This window comes from Palaemon carinicauda, chromosome 13 (genome assembly GCF_036898095.1).
Source record: "Palaemon carinicauda isolate YSFRI2023 chromosome 13, ASM3689809v2, whole genome shotgun sequence".
Lineage (NCBI taxonomy): Eukaryota > Metazoa > Arthropoda > Malacostraca > Decapoda > Palaemonidae > Palaemon > Palaemon carinicauda.
Window position 1 is genome coordinate 18,812,466 of NC_090737.1, and position 19,986 is coordinate 18,832,451.

At 36.8% G+C, this 19,986-nt stretch overlaps 2 protein-coding genes and 1 long non-coding RNA gene across 3 annotated transcripts in view; 2 read left to right on the forward strand and 1 right to left on the reverse strand.

Annotated features, from left to right (window-relative positions):
• The window catches only part of LOC137651899 (uncharacterized), a 528,980-nt gene that overhangs the window by 281,764 nt on the left and 227,230 nt on the right, over positions 1-19,986 (reverse strand). The window lies entirely within an intron of this gene.
• LOC137652133 (uncharacterized) lies at positions 2,184-7,823 on the forward strand. The gene has a single exon (XM_068385331.1). It carries the CDS (start codon positions 2,205-2,207, stop codon positions 7,821-7,823), a length of 5,619 nt encoding a protein of 1,872 aa, XP_068241432.1. The 5' UTR covers positions 2,184-2,204.
• Positions 11,799-17,438, forward strand: LOC137652137 (uncharacterized). The gene is made up of 2 exons (XM_068385333.1): positions 11,799-14,754; positions 17,104-17,438. The coding sequence occupies exons 1-2, from the start codon at positions 11,820-11,822 to the stop codon at positions 17,436-17,438; spliced, it is 3,270 nt and encodes a 1,089-aa protein (XP_068241434.1). The 5' UTR covers positions 11,799-11,819.

Consider the following 19,986-nt stretch of genomic DNA (forward strand, 5'->3'; position numbering starts at 1 on the left):
ATTTCATGGATTTGCTGAAGAGCTGAAGGTTTATAATTCTAAAATATTTAAGTTATTATGGGAAGAAGAGGAAGATGAATCCAAATTGAATATTGAATTTGAAGCTTGTGAGAGCTACTTGGATAAAATAAACTTTTTTATAGCTACCCTTGAGGCTACTAAAGATTCAGTTCCTCCCCATTCTGTACTTGAAGAAGCTAGAAGCCTTTTGAAAAGCCCTACAGCTCCTTTACCAGCATTTAAAAGTGTAGAGGGAGAAAATATAGAGAAATTTCTTTCTGAATTTGAAGAGGTTATTAAAACCTTCAAGTACACTCAGAGAGACAAATTACTGCTGCTGAAGCAACAAGTGTCAGGTCGTGCATCCATACTACTCGATTCACTTGAAACAGACAAACAGACATATGAAGATGCAAAATTAATTTTAAGGTCTGCTTTAGCATCCCCTAGGTTTCAGAAGTTTACGTTAATAAAACAGTTGACAGATATGAAAATGCCTTACCAAACTGATCCATTTGCGTACGTTGGTCAGATGAAAAATTTCATGGAATCTGTTAAGAGTTGAAAGAAGGTTTTCGTACTGGACGGACGGTGGGATATTACAGGTGTTATTGTATCCAGAGTTGGTCGAAGTCATATAATGGAAGAGTAACAGATACTCGCTTTTCTCCGCCATCCTGCACAAGACTAGACCAGCCATAATCGTCGTGACATCAGGACACAATCTTCGCCAAATTTCGGAGGAATGGAATTGATAAGGTACGTCATTACGAAAGATATGCTGACTTCTAAGGTGATTCCCTGTCAATTTGTTTATCGTGTATAAATATTCCCTTGCTCGATTCCCAATTAATAAACCCTGTGGATTTTGTATTTAAACTATTCATAATTTATCACTGTTGTAACTTTGCGTGTTACCATATGAAAGTTTTTTGGATTAGAGGCAGTTTTTACTTAATTAGCCAATGTTATGTTATGTTTACTTTACGCCGAAGTTTTCGGATCATTGGGCCTTTCGTGGTTAGGTGGTTGCCACGTTAAATTTGAGGCAGAATAGGTAGGCTATATATTTTTCATTTCTCAGAATTCAATTTAATTGTAAAGTTAACTACTGAGTTTAGCGACTTGAGTGAAATAGCAGAGCTTGCGCTTTTACCTTAAACTCATTTTACTACAGTTATTGAATTGAGTGATTTAGCAAAACTTGCCTTTACCTTTTGAAAATAGTATTTCGTTTATGTCCTCAGGGTTTCTTGAAAAGCGAGGAGGGTAGGAGAAGGAAGACAGCATACCTGTAGTTACTTCTGACACAGGAAAATCCTTCTCTACGTCAACAAGCCCACCAGCAACCAGTTCAAAATTTAACTTCACATGGAAGTTCAACCTTTCATTAAAGTGAACATTTTTAATGGACTTGTTTTATTCCTTCCATCGTACAATTTTCAAGATGGCGCCCAACGTGGGGCTCGAGTAAGAAATTTGGTTGCTGGTTGGTCTCGTTGAGTGTAGGATTGGCGGAGAGAATGACGAAAGTACGAGAATTTTCGAATTTATCAGTGTTGAAATTTTGTTTATAATTTAAGTTGTCCTTGAATTTTACCTAGTTTATATTTTGGTTTTGGTATTGTCATGAAACTGTCAATTCTAGGACATTCTTATGTTAGAGATTTGGAGCTTAGGGTTAATAGCTCAACAATTGTGATTGAACAGACATCTTTTGATGTTCAGTTTCTTGGTTTTCCTGGTGCCACATTTAATTATTTTTTGAATAATCTAGCTCTCCTAGAAGATGTTTTCACGTATAACCCCGATTATTTGTTGGTAAGTTTAGGAGGTAATGATTTGAAGTCTCGTGTAGATTTGTCAGTGGTAAAGAATAATTGCAAAGAATTTTACAAGATTCTGAGATCCAGGTTACCAAGATCTTGTATAATTGCATCTCAAATTGAAATCCGATTTTATGAAAGGAGAAATCGGTTTGATAGCCCATGCGTGGAAGAATTCAAGTTAATGAGGCGTTATCTCAATAAATTTATTAACAAGTTGAGTTTCAAGAATTACTTGTTCAGAGTAGAGGGTCCAGATAGATTAGATAATAGAAGGTTATACAGGGACGCCGTACATTTAAACTCTGTTGGGTTAGATCTGTTCTATAGATTGATTTGTGATTGTCTGAAATATTGTTTTAATAACAATCAGCAAAGATGTCGGAATTATCGCTTTTGATAAATTCTCGGAAATACATCCGCAGTCAAGTGACTAAGAATGTCAATCGAATTGAAGATTGTAAATTGGGTTCAGAAGTTGAACGGCGATCACTTATCTCTAAATTTCATGGATTTGCTGAAGAGCTCAAGGTTTATAATTCTAAAATAGCTAAGTTATTATGGGCAGAAGAGGAAGATGAATCAAAATTGAATATTGAATTTGAAGCTTGTGAGAGCTACTTGGATAAAATAAACTTTTTTATAGCTACCCTTGAGGCTACTAAAGATTCAGTTCCTCCTCATTCTGTACTTGAAGAAGCTAGAAGCCTTTTGAAAAGCCCTACAGCTCCTTTACCAGCATTTAAAAGTGTAGAGGGAGAAAATATAGAGAAATTTCTTTCTGAATTTGAAGAGGTTATTAAAACCTTCAAGTACACTCAGAGAGACAAATTACTGCTGCTGAAGCAACAAGTGTCAGGTCGTGCATCCATACTACTCGATTCACTTGAAACAGACAAACAGACATATGAAGATGCAAAATTAATTTTAAGGTCTGCTTTAGCATCCCCTAGGTTTCAGAAGTTTACGTTAATAAAACAGTTGACAGATATGAAAATGCCTTACCAAACAGATCCATTTGCGTACGTTGGTCAGATGAAAAATTTCATGGAATCTGTTAAGTTGTTGAAAATGGAAGTGGACGATTTTTTGAACTATTTCTTTTGGAATGGCATGAACAGCATCTTCCAATCTCAGCTAGTAAATATTACCAATAAGACGAGGCCCTCCCTTTCAGAAATTAATGATAACATTTTTGAAGCATGTGAACGATATGCCATAGCATCTCAGAAAATTTATACAAAAGTTAAGAAGTTTCCCAAAACTTCAGAGACGGTTAATCTAGCCTCTAATGTGAATGTTGAAGGGCAGCCTACTAAGGCGAAATGCTCTTTATGTGCTTATGACAGAGCAACTGATGATCACCAAGTTTTCAAGTGCCCGGTTTATAATAGTAATAAGGCAAAGGTGGATAAGCTGAAAGAGATAGGAGGTTGCCTTAAGTGTGCCAGTTCGTCTCATTCTGCGGGTTTGTGCAAATTTAGACTTCATAAGAAATGCAGAGGTTGTAATGGCTGGCATTTCACCTTTCTCTGCATTAAAAAAGATTCCCCAAAAGAGGAGGTAGTCAATGCTAGAAGTCTCAATAAAAAGTCCAATTTAGTTAATGAGAAATCTGAAAAGGTTTCCACGGGGGTAGTATTTTCAGTGGATGCTCTTCAGTGCTATGGTAATAGATCTGCTCTACCAACTTTTACTTGTCAGCTAGAGGACCATACCCAAATAAGAGGTTTGCAAGACTCGGGCTGTCAGTGTAATTTTATTACAGACAGAGCGGTTAAGAAGATTCCTTTCAAAGTTTTGAGGAGAAATGTGAGTCTTACTGTTAATGGTTTTAACTCTGCTAAATCATATAATACAAAGGTTGTGGAACTGAATTTAAAATTTGGTCAGGAAATTTGCAAGGTGGAGGCCCTATGTGTACCTTATATAAATATAAATTTGAAGTTGCCACATTTGTTCAGGGTGGCAAGCCATTTCTCTGCTAAGGGCTACACCCTTGCAGACAAACAGTTGCTAAATAAAGGGGATGAGTTAAATAGTATAGATTTCATCCTAGGCACTAACTCTGCTCACTGCACTATGGCGTCAACAGTTAGGTTTGGACAGGATAGTCCTTCAGTATACTTTCAAACTTCTTTTGGAGTGATGCTTCTTGGTAATGTTGACACAATGTTAAAAAATATACATTGCCTTCCTGATTTAAATGCAGTTGAAACTTCCATTACTTGCAAGTCTGATGTTGCTCAGTTGGATGTAGGCTTTCTTGATTCCATTGGCCTTGGATTAGGTAAATTTAATGATGAATCTATATTGGAGCATGAGGAAATGGTGGTAGAAGCTAATTTTCTAGTTTTAAATGAGAACGGGGGCATAAATGAGCAAGCACTACAAAGGGCCACCGAGCAAATGTTGGAATATGACTGCAAAAGGATCCTTAATTATGATAAGGAAGAGAATGAGACATCTGTGGAACTCAATAATTCTCTAGTAAGATATGCACTTAACAATGCCACTGTTAATGAGGATGGAAGAATAGCAATGCCTCTGCTATGGAACAGTAAGGTGTCCCACTTACTTGGTAAAAATTATAAACTAGCTGAAGCAGTGTTAAAGTCAAATTTAAAGAAGCTTTGCAAAAGGGAGATGCATCTGAAACTCATGGATGAAGTCATTAAAGAACAAGAAAATTTAGGAATAATTGAAAAGATCCCAAACCTTAAGCATTACCTAACTGAACATCCTGAACATAGTTTTTTACCCCACATGGGGGTGTTTAAACTTGATCGAGAGACTACAAAATGCAGAGTAGTATTTCTATCAAACATATTTGAGGCGGACCCTAGAAAACCCATGACAGTAAGCCATAACCAGGCAATTCATCCAGGACCGTCGTTAAACCAAAAGTTAAGTTCAGCCTTACTTCACTTACGATTTGGTTCGAAGATATTTTGCTTTGATCTCAAAAAAGCTTTTAATCAGATAGCACTTAGACCTTCAGATCAGAAAAAATTACTTTTTCTTTGGGTTAGAAGTGTGAAGAAGAAAGATTTTTCCTTAGTTGGTTACAAGAATCTTAGATTGAGTTTTGGTTTAAGATGTAGCCCAACAATTTTGATGTTGAGTCTTTATAAGATACTGGTTTTGGATGTGGAGGATGATACTCAAGAGGTAAAAAATATGAAGAAATTGCTTTATCAGTTGTTTTATATGGATAATGGAGCTTATACCTGCAAAAATTCGGATGCCTTGGAATGGGCCTATACTCGGCTAACAAATATATTTGCTCCTTATAGAATAGAATTGCAACAAATTGTCACCAATGATGGGCCACTTCAAGAAGTCATTGACTCACACTGGGATCAAAATACACTAACAGAAGTTAAACTTTTAGGTTTGAAATGGAATAGGGAGTTGGATACCCTTTCAACTTTCCCCATTGTTTTGGAAGCTTCGGCAAGTACGAAGAGGTCCATCCTCAAGTCCATTGCTTCAAACTTTGATTTGTATAATATCAATGGTCCAGTATTTAATAGGGCAAGGATATTTATGCATGGTTTACAGTGTGATAAGTCATTAGGATGGGATGATATTTTACCTGCGGAAAAGCTAAAAGAATGGAAATGCATTGCAAGGCAAGCTAATTCTACGCCTGAAATTGTTGTTCAAAGATTTGTTGGGGAAAGAGATGGACAATACAGACTTCTTGCTTGTGTAGATGCTAGCAGTATGATATATGGAGCTGTTCTGTATATAGAGAACATTGATACTGGCCAAACAAATTTTTTATTAGCCAAAAACAGGCTGATAAACAGACAGTCTAATACTAAGTCCATCCCTTCCCTGGAGTTACAAGCCATTTGCTTGGGTGTGGAGTTGTTAATTGATTTGTATAAAGATTTAGGAGGGCCTGATTGCCTCGTTCCAATTGCAATAAAAAGTTTGGATTTGTACTCTGATAGTTTGGTAGCTCTTTCTTGGATCAATTCATATTCCTATAAACTGGATAAGATGCAGAAAAGGTCTGTATTTGTTCTTAACAGGCTACAGCAAATAGATAAGTTATGTGAAACGTTTCCTGTTAATTTTACTTTCATCACTGGAACTGCCAATCCTGGAGACTGCATAACAAGAACCTTGTCCTATAAACAGTTAATTAATACAAACTATTTTTCCGGACCTCAACCTGATATCCACCAGTCTATTGTCAGTCAAGATATTTTGAGAGTTACAGTTCCTAACCCTAGGGCTACCCTTGACTTCAAAGAGGAGAATGTTTTAAGTAATGTTTGTGCACAAGACCTTAGGGAGGACGTTGCTGAGCATCTAGTTTCTCCAAACAGATACTCTAGTTTCTCTCTCATGGTTAAAGTGCAAGCCAGGGTTGCCCAGTGTTTTGCCAAATGGAAAGCTACAGTTACAGCTAGAAAACTGAAGGTTCCCGTTGAATCTAATGATACAGGATTTTATGTGAAAGCTCTGAAGATGATCATATTGAAAGAACAAAAAATTCAGTTTCCTAGTGTGTTGGAGTATTTTGCATCCAATTCTAAACTTCTTAAGGATATACCTAATTTGGTAAGACAGTTGAATGTTTACCCAGATAAAGATGGAATTCTCAGAGTCAAAAGCAAGTTTGACAGGTGGAAAGGTAAACAGAGGTGTTGCTTCCCAATCTTGCTGTTTAACAGAAGTTCCTTGACAGAACTGATAATCAGGAGTCTTCATATAAAACTCAAGCATGCTGGTTATTATTCTGTTCTGAATGAGCTACGCAAGAAGTTCTGGATACCACAGTGTTTTTCAGCTGTTAAAAGAGTGGTTAAAGATTGTGTCATCTGTAAAAGGTACAAGGAGCATACCATTCGGTTAAATCAGTCCCCTTACCGGGAGTTTAGGATGGATCCTTCCCAGATTCCCTTCAGTTATGTATATATTGATTATTTTGGACCATATTTTGTAAAGCAACAGGGTAGTAAGGTGAAGGTTTGGATTCTGTGTATGAGCTGTATGTATACAAGGGCCATTAATTTGAAATTATGCTTGGATTTGACAGTCAAGGAATTTTTGAGATCATTCACTCTACATACCTTTGAACATGGTTTACCACAATTTGTAGTAAGCGATTTGGGGACACAACTTGTTGCCGGGGCTAATGTTATTGCAGATTTTTTAAAAGATCCTGATACTCAGTCATACTTTGAAGAAAATGGAATTAAACCTATTGAATTTGAAAATTATTACAAGGGTTGTAGCCAAATGGGTTCTTTAGTGGAAATTTGCATAAAAATGGTAAAACATCTAATTAACAAATCCATTAAAACAAATGTGTTAGACATAAGGGATATGGCCTTTCTTATATCTCAGGCAACTCATCTTATAAATCGTCGTCCCATTGCCTTTAAGGATGGTTTAAGGGATGTGCCTGATGAATCTGTACCTAGCCCAATAACTCCAGAAATTTTAATACATGGCTACGAGTTAACCTCTGTTAACATTATACCCGAATTGCAGTGTGATCCTGAATTAGATGGGGAGTATGACTTGAAAGATTCACCCTCAAGAATAATTGAGGACACTTACAGCAAGCTGAGGAAGGTAAGAGAGACCTTGATTAGAATTTATCATTCTGAATTTTTGACGACATTGATAAATCAAGCAGTTGATAAGACTGACAGATACAAGCCTGTTACCCATAAAATCATTGAAGCTGGAGACATTGTTTTGCTGAAGGATCCTCATACTAAGGCCTTAAATTATCCACTTGGGATTGTTAAGGGGGTGGTAAAGAATGACCTTGGAGAGGTGACCAATGCTCAGATTTTGAAAGGGAAGTCTGGTGAAGTTGTGAAAAGACATGTTACCAGCCTTATACCCTTGCTCAGGGATAAAGGTTGTATTAGTGGCATTGCTCCCTCTGTGAGACCAAAGAAAACTATAGCAGTGGACTCTAATTATAGGTATCCAAAGAGAGCAGCTGCCGTTGCTTCAGGATGAAGGACTAAGGAGATGCTCCTAGAATAAATCAAGAACTTCCTCAGATTTTCAAAGCCTAGAAAATCAGAGCCCCTTCCCTGGAGTGTTGGGAATTCTGTTTAATTAATGTTGATAATTAATGTTGTTCCTTTTGTTGTTGCTACAGTATTTGGTTAGCAAATCATATATTCCTTTGTTTATTAATTTTCTTTCTGGGTAAACCTGTGTTACCCAGTGATAACTTATGCATTATTATTATAAATAATGGTAGTTTACGCTTGAAGGGAAACCCAGCATATTGTATATTTTCGTTTTGACGGTAAATCCTTTGAAGCGTGAACTACTAAACAACCCTTTCGGAACTATCTGCTGGTGGTCTTGTTTTTTCCAGTAATACGAATTCTAAAGGAAACATCGCCAGCAGAGAGAGGAGAGTTGAAAGAAGGTTTTCGTACTGGACGGACGGTGGGATATTACAGGTGTTATTGTATCCAGAGTTGGTCGAAGTCATATAATGGAAGAGTAACAGATACTCGCTTTTCTCCGCCATCCTGCACAAGACTAGACCAGCCATAATCGTCGTGACATCAGGACACAATCTTCGCCAAATTTCGGAGGAATGGAATTGATAAGGTACGTCATTACGAAAGATATGCTGACTTCTAAGGTGATTCCCTGTCAATTTGTTTATCGTGTATAAATATTCCCTTGCTCGATTCCCAATTAATAAACCCTGTGGATTTTGTATTTAAACTATTCATAATTTATCACTGTTGTAACTTTGCGTGTTACCATATGAAAGTTTTTTGGATTAGAGGCAGTTTTTACTTAATTAGCCAATGTTATGTTATGTTTACTTTACGCCGAAGTTTTCGGATCATTGGGCCTTTCGTGGTTAGGTGGTTGCCACGTTAAATTTGAGGCAGAATAGGTAGGCTATATATTTTTCATTTCTCAGAATTCAATTTAATTGTAAAGTTAACTACTGAGTTTAGCGACTTGAGTGAAATAGCAGAGCTTGCGCTTTTACCTTAAACTCATTTTACTACAGTTATTGAATTGAGTGATTTAGCAAAACTTGCCTTTACCTTTTGAAAATAGTATTTCGTTTATGTCCTCAGGGTTTCTTGAAAAGCGAGGAGGGTAGGAGAAGGAAGACAGCATACCTGTAGTTACTTCTGACACAGGAAAATCCTTCTCTACGTCAACAAGCCCACCAGCAACCAGTTCAAAATTTAACTTCACATGGAAGTTCAACCTTTCATTAAAGTGAACATTTTTAATGGACTTGTTTTATTCCTTCCATCGTACAATTTTCAAGATGATTTGAAGTCTCGTGTAGATTTGTCAGTGGTAAAGAATAATTGCAAAGAATTTTACAAGATTCTGAGATCCAGGTTACCAAGATCTTGTATAATTGCATCTCAAATTGAAATCCGATTTTATGAAAGGAGAAATCGGTTTGATAGCCCATGCGTGGAAGAATTCAAGTTAATGAGGCGTTATCTCAATAAATTTATTAACAAGTTGAGTTTCAAGAATTACTTGTTCAGAGTAGAGGGTCCAGGTAGATTAGATAATAGAAGGTTATACAGGGACGCCGCACATTTAAACTCGGTTGGGTTAGATCTGCTCTATAGATTGATTTGTGATTGTCTGAAATATTGTTTTAATAGCAATCAGCAAAGATGTCAGAATTATCGCTTTTGATAAATTCTCGGAAATACATCCGCAGTCAAGTGGCTAAGAATGTCAATCGAATTGAAGATTGTAAATTGGGTTCAGAAGTTGAACGGCGATCACTTATCTCTAAATTTCATGGATTTGCTGAAGAGCTGAAGGTTTATAATTCTAAAATATTTAAGTTATTATGGGAAGAAGAGGAAGATGAATCCAAATTGAATATTGAATTTGAAGCTTGTGAGAGCTACTTGGATAAAATAAACTTTTTTATAGCTACCCTTGAGGCTACTAAAGATTCAGTTCCTCCCCATTCTGTACTTGAAGAAGCTAGAAGCCTTTTGAAAAGCCCTACAGCTCCTTTACCAGCATTTAAAAGTGTAGAGGGAGAAAATATAGAGAAATTTCTTTCTGAATTTGAAGAGGTTATTAAAACCTTCAAGTACACTCAGAGAGACAAATTACTGCTGCTGAAGCAACAAGTGTCAGGTCGTGCATCCATACTACTCGATTCACTTGAAACAGACAAACAGACATATGAAGATGCAAAATTAATTTTAAGGTCTGCTTTAGCATCCCCTAGGTTTCAGAAGTTTACGTTAATAAAACAGTTGACAGATATGAAAATGCCTTACCAAACTGATCCATTTGCGTACGTTGGTCAGATGAAAAATTTCATGGAATCTGTTAAGAGTTGAAAGAAGGTTTTCGTACTGGACGGACGGTGGGATATTACAGGTGTTATTGTATCCAGAGTTGGTCGAAGTCATATAATGGAAGAGTAACAGATACTCGCTTTTCTCCGCCATCCTGCACAAGACTAGACCAGCCATAATCGTCGTGACATCAGGACACAATCTTCGCCAAATTTCGGAGGAATGGAATTGATAAGGTACGTCATTACGAAAGATATGCTGACTTCTAAGGTGATTCCCTGTCAATTTGTTTATCGTGTATAAATATTCCCTTGCTCGATTCCCAATTAATAAACCCTGTGGATTTTGTATTTAAACTATTCATAATTTATCACTGTTGTAACTTTGCGTGTTACCATATGAAAGTTTTTTGGATTAGAGGCAGTTTTTACTTAATTAGCCAATGTTATGTTATGTTTACTTTACGCCGAAGTTTTCGGATCATTGGGCCTTTCGTGGTTAGGTGGTTGCCACGTTAAATTTGAGGCAGAATAGGTAGGCTATATATTTTTCATTTCTCAGAATTCAATTTAATTGTAAAGTTAACTACTGAGTTTAGCGACTTGAGTGAAATAGCAGAGCTTGCGCTTTTACCTTAAACTCATTTTACTACAGTTATTGAATTGAGTGATTTAGCAAAACTTGCCTTTACCTTTTGAAAATAGTATTTCGTTTATGTCCTCAGGGTTTCTTGAAAAGCGAGGAGGGTAGGAGAAGGAAGACAGCATACCTGTAGTTACTTCTGACACAGGAAAATCCTTCTCTACGTCAACAAGCCCACCAGCAACCAGTTCAAAATTTAACTTCACATGGAAGTTCAACCTTTCATTAAAGTGAACATTTTTAATGGACTTGTTTTATTCCTTCCATCGTACAATTTTCAAGATGGCGCCCAACGTGGGGCTCGAGTAAGAAATTTGGTTGCTGGTTGGTCTCGTTGAGTGTAGGATTGGCGGAGAGAATGACGAAAGTACGAGAATTTTCGAATTTATCAGTGTTGAAATTTTGTTTATAATTTAAGTTGTCCTTGAATTTTACCTAGTTTATATTTTGGTTTTGGTATTGTCATGAAACTGTCAATTCTAGGACATTCTTATGTTAGAGATTTGGAGCTTAGGGTTAATAGCTCAACAATTGTGATTGAACAGACATCTTTTGATGTTCAGTTTCTTGGTTTTCCTGGTGCCACATTTAATTATTTTTTGAATAATCTAGCTCTCCTAGAAGATGTTTTCACGTATAACCCCGATTATTTGTTGGTAAGTTTAGGAGGTAATGATTTGAAGTCTCGTGTAGATTTGTCAGTGGTAAAGAATAATTGCAAAGAATTTTACAAGATTCTGAGATCCAGGTTACCAAGATCTTGTATAATTGCATCTCAAATTGAAATCCGATTTTATGAAAGGAGAAATCGGTTTGATAGCCCATGCGTGGAAGAATTCAAGTTAATGAGGCGTTATCTCAATAAATTTATTAACAAGTTGAGTTTCAAGAATTACTTGTTCAGAGTAGAGGGTCCAGATAGATTAGATAATAGAAGGTTATACAGGGACGCCGTACATTTAAACTCTGTTGGGTTAGATCTGTTCTATAGATTGATTTGTGATTGTCTGAAATATTGTTTTAATAACAATCAGCAAAGATGTCGGAATTATCGCTTTTGATAAATTCTCGGAAATACATCCGCAGTCAAGTGACTAAGAATGTCAATCGAATTGAAGATTGTAAATTGGGTTCAGAAGTTGAACGGCGATCACTTATCTCTAAATTTCATGGATTTGCTGAAGAGCTCAAGGTTTATAATTCTAAAATAGCTAAGTTATTATGGGCAGAAGAGGAAGATGAATCAAAATTGAATATTGAATTTGAAGCTTGTGAGAGCTACTTGGATAAAATAAACTTTTTTATAGCTACCCTTGAGGCTACTAAAGATTCAGTTCCTCCTCATTCTGTACTTGAAGAAGCTAGAAGCCTTTTGAAAAGCCCTACAGCTCCTTTACCAGCATTTAAAAGTGTAGAGGGAGAAAATATAGAGAAATTTCTTTCTGAATTTGAAGAGGTTATTAAAACCTTCAAGTACACTCAGAGAGACAAATTACTGCTGCTGAAGCAACAAGTGTCAGGTCGTGCATCCATACTACTCGATTCACTTGAAACAGACAAACAGACATATGAAGATGCAAAATTAATTTTAAGGTCTGCTTTAGCATCCCCTAGGTTTCAGAAGTTTACGTTAATAAAACAGTTGACAGATATGAAAATGCCTTACCAAACAGATCCATTTGCGTACGTTGGTCAGATGAAAAATTTCATGGAATCTGTTAAGTTGTTGAAAATGGAAGTGGACGATTTTTTGAACTATTTCTTTTGGAATGGCATGAACAGCATCTTCCAATCTCAGCTAGTAAATATTACCAATAAGACGAGGCCCTCCCTTTCAGAAATTAATGATAACATTTTTGAAGCATGTGAACGATATGCCATAGCATCTCAGAAAATTTATACAAAAGTTAAGAAGTTTCCCAAAACTTCAGAGACGGTTAATCTAGCCTCTAATGTGAATGTTGAAGGGCAGCCTACTAAGGCGAAATGCTCTTTATGTGCTTATGACAGAGCAACTGATGATCACCAAGTTTTCAAGTGCCCGGTTTATAATAGTAATAAGGCAAAGGTGGATAAGCTGAAAGAGATAGGAGGTTGCCTTAAGTGTGCCAGTTCGTCTCATTCTGCGGGTTTGTGCAAATTTAGACTTCATAAGAAATGCAGAGGTTGTAATGGCTGGCATTTCACCTTTCTCTGCATTAAAAAAGATTCCCCAAAAGAGGAGGTAGTCAATGCTAGAAGTCTCAATAAAAAGTCCAATTTAGTTAATGAGAAATCTGAAAAGGTTTCCACGGGGGTAGTATTTTCAGTGGATGCTCTTCAGTGCTATGGTAATAGATCTGCTCTACCAACTTTTACTTGTCAGCTAGAGGACCATACCCAAATAAGAGGTTTGCAAGACTCGGGCTGTCAGTGTAATTTTATTACAGACAGAGCGGTTAAGAAGATTCCTTTCAAAGTTTTGAGGAGAAATGTGAGTCTTACTGTTAATGGTTTTAACTCTGCTAAATCATATAATACAAAGGTTGTGGAACTGAATTTAAAATTTGGTCAGGAAATTTGCAAGGTGGAGGCCCTATGTGTACCTTATATAAATATAAATTTGAAGTTGCCACATTTGTTCAGGGTGGCAAGCCATTTCTCTGCTAAGGGCTACACCCTTGCAGACAAACAGTTGCTAAATAAAGGGGATGAGTTAAATAGTATAGATTTCATCCTAGGCACTAACTCTGCTCACTGCACTATGGCGTCAACAGTTAGGTTTGGACAGGATAGTCCTTCAGTATACTTTCAAACTTCTTTTGGAGTGATGCTTCTTGGTAATGTTGACACAATGTTAAAAAATATACATTGCCTTCCTGATTTAAATGCAGTTGAAACTTCCATTACTTGCAAGTCTGATGTTGCTCAGTTGGATGTAGGCTTTCTTGATTCCATTGGCCTTGGATTAGGTAAATTTAATGATGAATCTATATTGGAGCATGAGGAAATGGTGGTAGAAGCTAATTTTCTAGTTTTAAATGAGAACGGGGGCATAAATGAGCAAGCACTACAAAGGGCCACCGAGCAAATGTTGGAATATGACTGCAAAAGGATCCTTAATTATGATAAGGAAGAGAATGAGACATCTGTGGAACTCAATAATTCTCTAGTAAGATATGCACTTAACAATGCCACTGTTAATGAGGATGGAAGAATAGCAATGCCTCTGCTATGGAACAGTAAGGTGTCCCACTTACTTGGTAAAAATTATAAACTAGCTGAAGCAGTGTTAAAGTCAAATTTAAAGAAGCTTTGCAAAAGGGAGATGCATCTGAAACTCATGGATGAAGTCATTAAAGAACAAGAAAATTTAGGAATAATTGAAAAGATCCCAAACCTTAAGCATTACCTAACTGAACATCCTGAACATAGTTTTTTACCCCACATGGGGGTGTTTAAACTTGATCGAGAGACTACAAAATGCAGAGTAGTATTTCTATCAAACATATTTGAGGCGGACCCTAGAAAACCCATGACAGTAAGCCATAACCAGGCAATTCATCCAGGACCGTCGTTAAACCAAAAGTTAAGTTCAGCCTTACTTCACTTACGATTTGGTTCGAAGATATTTTGCTTTGATCTCAAAAAAGCTTTTAATCAGATAGCACTTAGACCTTCAGATCAGAAAAAATTACTTTTTCTTTGGGTTAGAAGTGTGAAGAAGAAAGATTTTTCCTTAGTTGGTTACAAGAATCTTAGATTGAGTTTTGGTTTAAGATGTAGCCCAACAATTTTGATGTTGAGTCTTTATAAGATACTGGTTTTGGATGTGGAGGATGATACTCAAGAGGTAAAAAATATGAAGAAATTGCTTTATCAGTTGTTTTATATGGATAATGGAGCTTATACCTGCAAAAATTCGGATGCCTTGGAATGGGCCTATACTCGGCTAACAAATATATTTGCTCCTTATAGAATAGAATTGCAACAAATTGTCACCAATGATGGGCCACTTCAAGAAGTCATTGACTCACACTGGGATCAAAATACACTAACAGAAGTTAAACTTTTAGGTTTGAAATGGAATAGGGAGTTGGATACCCTTTCAACTTTCCCCATTGTTTTGGAAGCTTCGGCAAGTACGAAGAGGTCCATCCTCAAGTCCATTGCTTCAAACTTTGATTTGTATAATATCAATGGTCCAGTATTTAATAGGGCAAGGATATTTATGCATGGTTTACAGTGTGATAAGTCATTAGGATGGGATGATATTTTACCTGCGGAAAAGCTAAAAGAATGGAAATGCATTGCAAGGCAAGCTAATTCTACGCCTGAAATTGTTGTTCAAAGATTTGTTGGGGAAAGAGATGGACAATACAGACTTCTTGCTTGTGTAGATGCTAGCAGTATGATATATGGAGCTGTTCTGTATATAGAGAACATTGATACTGGCCAAACAAATTTTTTATTAGCCAAAAACAGGCTGATAAACAGACAGTCTAATACTAAGTCCATCCCTTCCCTGGAGTTACAAGCCATTTGCTTGGGTGTGGAGTTGTTAATTGATTTGTATAAAGATTTAGGAGGGCCTGATTGCCTCGTTCCAATTGCAATAAAAAGTTTGGATTTGTACTCTGATAGTTTGGTAGCTCTTTCTTGGATCAATTCATATTCCTATAAACTGGATAAGATGCAGAAAAGGTCTGTATTTGTTCTTAACAGGCTACAGCAAATAGATAAGTTATGTGAAACGTTTCCTGTTAATTTTACTTTCATCACTGGAACTGCCAATCCTGGAGACTGCATAACAAGAACCTTGTCCTATAAACAGTTAATTAATACAAACTATTTTTCCGGACCTCAACCTGATATCCACCAGTCTATTGTCAGTCAAGATATTTTGAGAGTTACAGTTCCTAACCCTAGGGCTACCCTTGACTTCAAAGAGGAGAATGTTTTAAGTAATGTTTGTGCACAAGACCTTAGGGAGGACGTTGCTGAGCATCTAGTTTCTCCAAACAGATACTCTAGTTTCTCTCTCATGGTTAAAGTGCAAGCCAGGGTTGCCCAGTGTTTTGCCAAATGGAAAGCTACAGTTACAGCTAGAAAACTGAAGGTTCCCGTTGAATCTAATGATACAGGATTTTATGTGAAAGCTCTGAAGATGATCATATTGAAAGAACAAAAAATTCAGTTTCCTAGTGTGTTGGAGTATTTTGCATCCAATTCTAAACTTCTTAAGGATATACCTAATTTGGTAAGACAGTTGAATGTTTACCCAGATAAAGATGGAATTCTCAGAGTCAAAAGCAAGTTTGACAGGTGGAAAGGTAAACAGAGGTGTTGCTTCCCAATCTTGCTGTTTAACAGAAGTTCCTTGACAGAACTGATAATCAGGAGTCTTCATATAAAACTCAAGCATGCTGGTTATTATTCTGTTCTGAATGAGCTACGCAAGAAGTTCTGGATACCACAGTGTTTTTCAGCTGTTAAAAGAGTGGTTAAAGATTGTGTCATCTGTAAAAGGTACAAGGAGCATACCATTCGGTTAAATCAGTCCCCTTACCGGGAGTTTAGGATGGATCCTTCCCAGATTCCCTTCAGTTATGTATATATTGATTATTTTGGACCATATTTTGTAAAGCAACAGGGTAGTAAGGTGAAGGTTTGGATTCTGTGTATGAGCTGTATGTATACAAGGGCCATTAATTTGAAATTATGCTTGGATTTGACAGTCAAGGAATTTTTGAGATCATTCACTCTACATACCTTTGAACATGGTTTACCACAATTTGTAGTAAGCGATTTGGGGACACAACTTGTTGCCGGGGCTAATGTTATTGCAGATTTTTTAAAAGATCCTGATACTCAGTCATACTTTGAAGAAAATGGAATTAAACCTATTGAATTTGAAAATTATTACAAGGGTTGTAGCCAAATGGGTTCTTTAGTGGAAATTTGCATAAAAATGGTAAAACATCTAATTAACAAATCCATTAAAACAAATGTGTTAGACATAAGGGATATGGCCTTTCTTATATCTCAGGCAACTCATCTTATAAATCGTCGTCCCATTGCCTTTAAGGATGGTTTAAGGGATGTGCCTGATGAATCTGTACCTAGCCCAATAACTCCAGAAATTTTAATACATGGCTACGAGTTAACCTCTGTTAACATTATACCCGAATTGCTGTGTGATCCTGAATTAGATGGGGAGTATGACTTGAAAGATTCACCCTCAAGAATAATTGAGGACACTTACAGCAAGCTGAGGAAGGTAAGAGAGACCTTGATTAGAATTTATCATTCTGAATTTTTGACGACATTGATAAATCAAGCAGTTGATAAGACTGACAGATACAAGCCTGTTACCCATAAAATCATTGAAGCTGGAGACATTGTTTTGCTGAAGGATCCTCATACTAAGGCCTTAAATTATCCACTTGGGATTGTTAAGGGGGTGGTAAAGAATGACCTTGGAGAGGTGACCAATGCTCAGATTTTGAAAGGGAAGTCTGGTGAAGTTGTGAAAAGACATGTTACCAGCCTTATACCCTTGCTCAGGGATAAAGGTTGTATTAGTGGCATTGCTCCCTCTGTGAGACCAAAGAAAACTATAGCAGTGGACTCTAATTATAGGTATCCAAAGAGAGCAGCTGCCGTTGCTTCAGGATGAAGGACTAAGGAGATGCTCCTAGAATAAATCAAGAACTTCCTCAGATTTTCAAAGCCTAGAAAATCAGAGCCCCTTCCCTGGAGTGTTGGGAATTCTGTTTAATTAATGTTGATAATTAATGTTGTTCCTTTTGTTGTTGCTACAGTATTTGGTTAGCAAATCATATATTCCTTTGTTTATTAATTTTCTTTCTGGGTAAACCTGTGTTACCCAGTGATAACTTATGCATTATTATTATAAATAATGGTAGTTTACGCTTGAAGGGAAACCCAGCATATTGTATATTTTCGTTTTGACGGTAAATCCTTTGAAGCGTGAACTACTAAACAACCCTTTCGGAACTATCTGCTGGTGGTCTTGTTTTTTCCAGTAATACGAATTCTAAAGGAAACATCGCCAGCAGAGAGAGGAGAGTTGAAAGAAGGTTTTCGTACTGGACGGACGGTGGGATATTACAGGTGTTATTGTATCCAGAGTTGGTCGAAGTCATATAATGGAAGAGTAACAGATACTCGCTTTTCTCCGCCATCCTGCACAAGACTAGACCAGCCATAATCGTCGTGACATCAGGACACAATCTTCGCCAAATTTCGGAGGAATGGAATTGATAAGGTACGTCATTACGAAAGATATGCTGACTTCTAAGGTGATTCCCTGTCAATTTGTTTATCGTGTATAAATATTCCCTTGCTCGATTCCCAATTAATAAACCCTGTGGATTTTGTATTTAAACTATTCATAATTTATCACTGTTGTAACTTTGCGTGTTACCATATGAAAGTTTTTTGGATTAGAGGCAGTTTTTACTTAATTAGCCAATGTTATGTTATGTTTACTTTACGCCGAAGTTTTCGGATCATTGGGCCTTTCGTGGTTAGGTGGTTGCCACGTTAAATTTGAGGCAGAATAGGTAGGCTATATATTTTTCATTTCTCAGAATTCAATTTAATTGTAAAGTTAACTACTGAGTTTAGCGACTTGAGTGAAATAGCAGAGCTTGCGCTTTTACCTTAAACTCATTTTACTACAGTTATTGAATTGAGTGATTTAGCAAAACTTGCCTTTACCTTTTGAAAATAGTATTTCGTTTATGTCCTCAGGGTTTCTTGAAAAGCGAGGAGGGTAGGAGAAGGAAGACAGCATACCTGTAGTTACTTCTGACACAGGAAAATCCTTCTCTACGTCAACAAGCCCACCAGCAACCAGTTCAAAATTTAACTTCACATGGAAGTTCAACCTTTCATTAAAGTGAACATTTTTAATGGACTTGTTTTATTCCTTCCATCGTACAATTTTCAAGATGATTTGAAGTCTCGTGTAGATTTGTCAGTGGTAAAGAATAATTGCAAAGAATTTTACAAGATTCTGAGATCCAGGTTACCAAGATCTTGTATAATTGCATCTCAAATTGAAATCCGATTTTATGAAAGGAGAAATCGGTTTGATAGCCCATGCGTGGAAGAATTCAAGTTAATGAGGCGTTATCTCAATAAATTTATTAACAAGTTGAGTTTCAAGAATTACTTGTTCAGAGTAGAGGGTCCAGGTAGATTAGATAATAGAAGGTTATACAGGGACGCCGCACATTTAAACTCGGTTGGGTTAGATCTGCTCTATAGATTGATTTGTGATTGTCTGAAATATTGTTTTAATAGCAATCAGCAAAGATGTCAGAATTATCGCTTTTGATAAATTCTCGGAAATACATCCGCAGTCAAGTGGCTAAGAATGTCAATCGAATTGAAGATTGTAAATTGGGTTCAGAAGTTGAACGGCGATCACTTATCTCTAAATTTCATGGATTTGCTGAAGAGCTGAAGGTTTATAATTCTAAAATATTTAAGTTATTATGGGAAGAAGAGGAAGATGAATCCAAATTGAATATTGAATTTGAAGCTTGTGAGAGCTACTTGGATAAAATAAACTTTTTTATAGCTACCCTTGAGGCTACTAAAGATTCAGTTCCTCCCCATTCTGTACTTGAAGAAGCTAGAAGCCTTTTGAAAAGCCCTACAGCTCCTTTACCAGCATTTAAAAGTGTAGAGGGAGAAAATATAGAGAAATTTCTTTCTGAATTTGAAGAGGTTATTAAAACCTTCAAGTACACTCAGAGAGACAAATTACTGCTGCTGAAGCAACAAGTGTCAGGTCGTGCATCCATACTACTCGATTCACTTGAAACAGACAAACAGACATATGAAGATGCAAAATTAATTTTAAGGTCTGCTTTAGCATCCCCTAGGTTTCAGAAGTTTACGTTAATAAAACAGTTGACAGATATGAAAATGCCTTACCAAACTGATCCATTTGCGTACGTTGGTCAGATGAAAAATTTCATGGAATCTGTTAAGAGTTGAAAGAAGGTTTTCGTACTGGACGGACGGTGGGATATTACAGGTGTTATTGTATCCAGAGTTGGTCGAAGTCATATAATGGAAGAGTAACAGATACTCGCTTTTCTCCGCCATCCTGCACAAGACTAGACCAGCCATAATCGTCGTGACATCAGGACACAATCTTCGCCAAATTTCGGAGGAATGGAATTGAT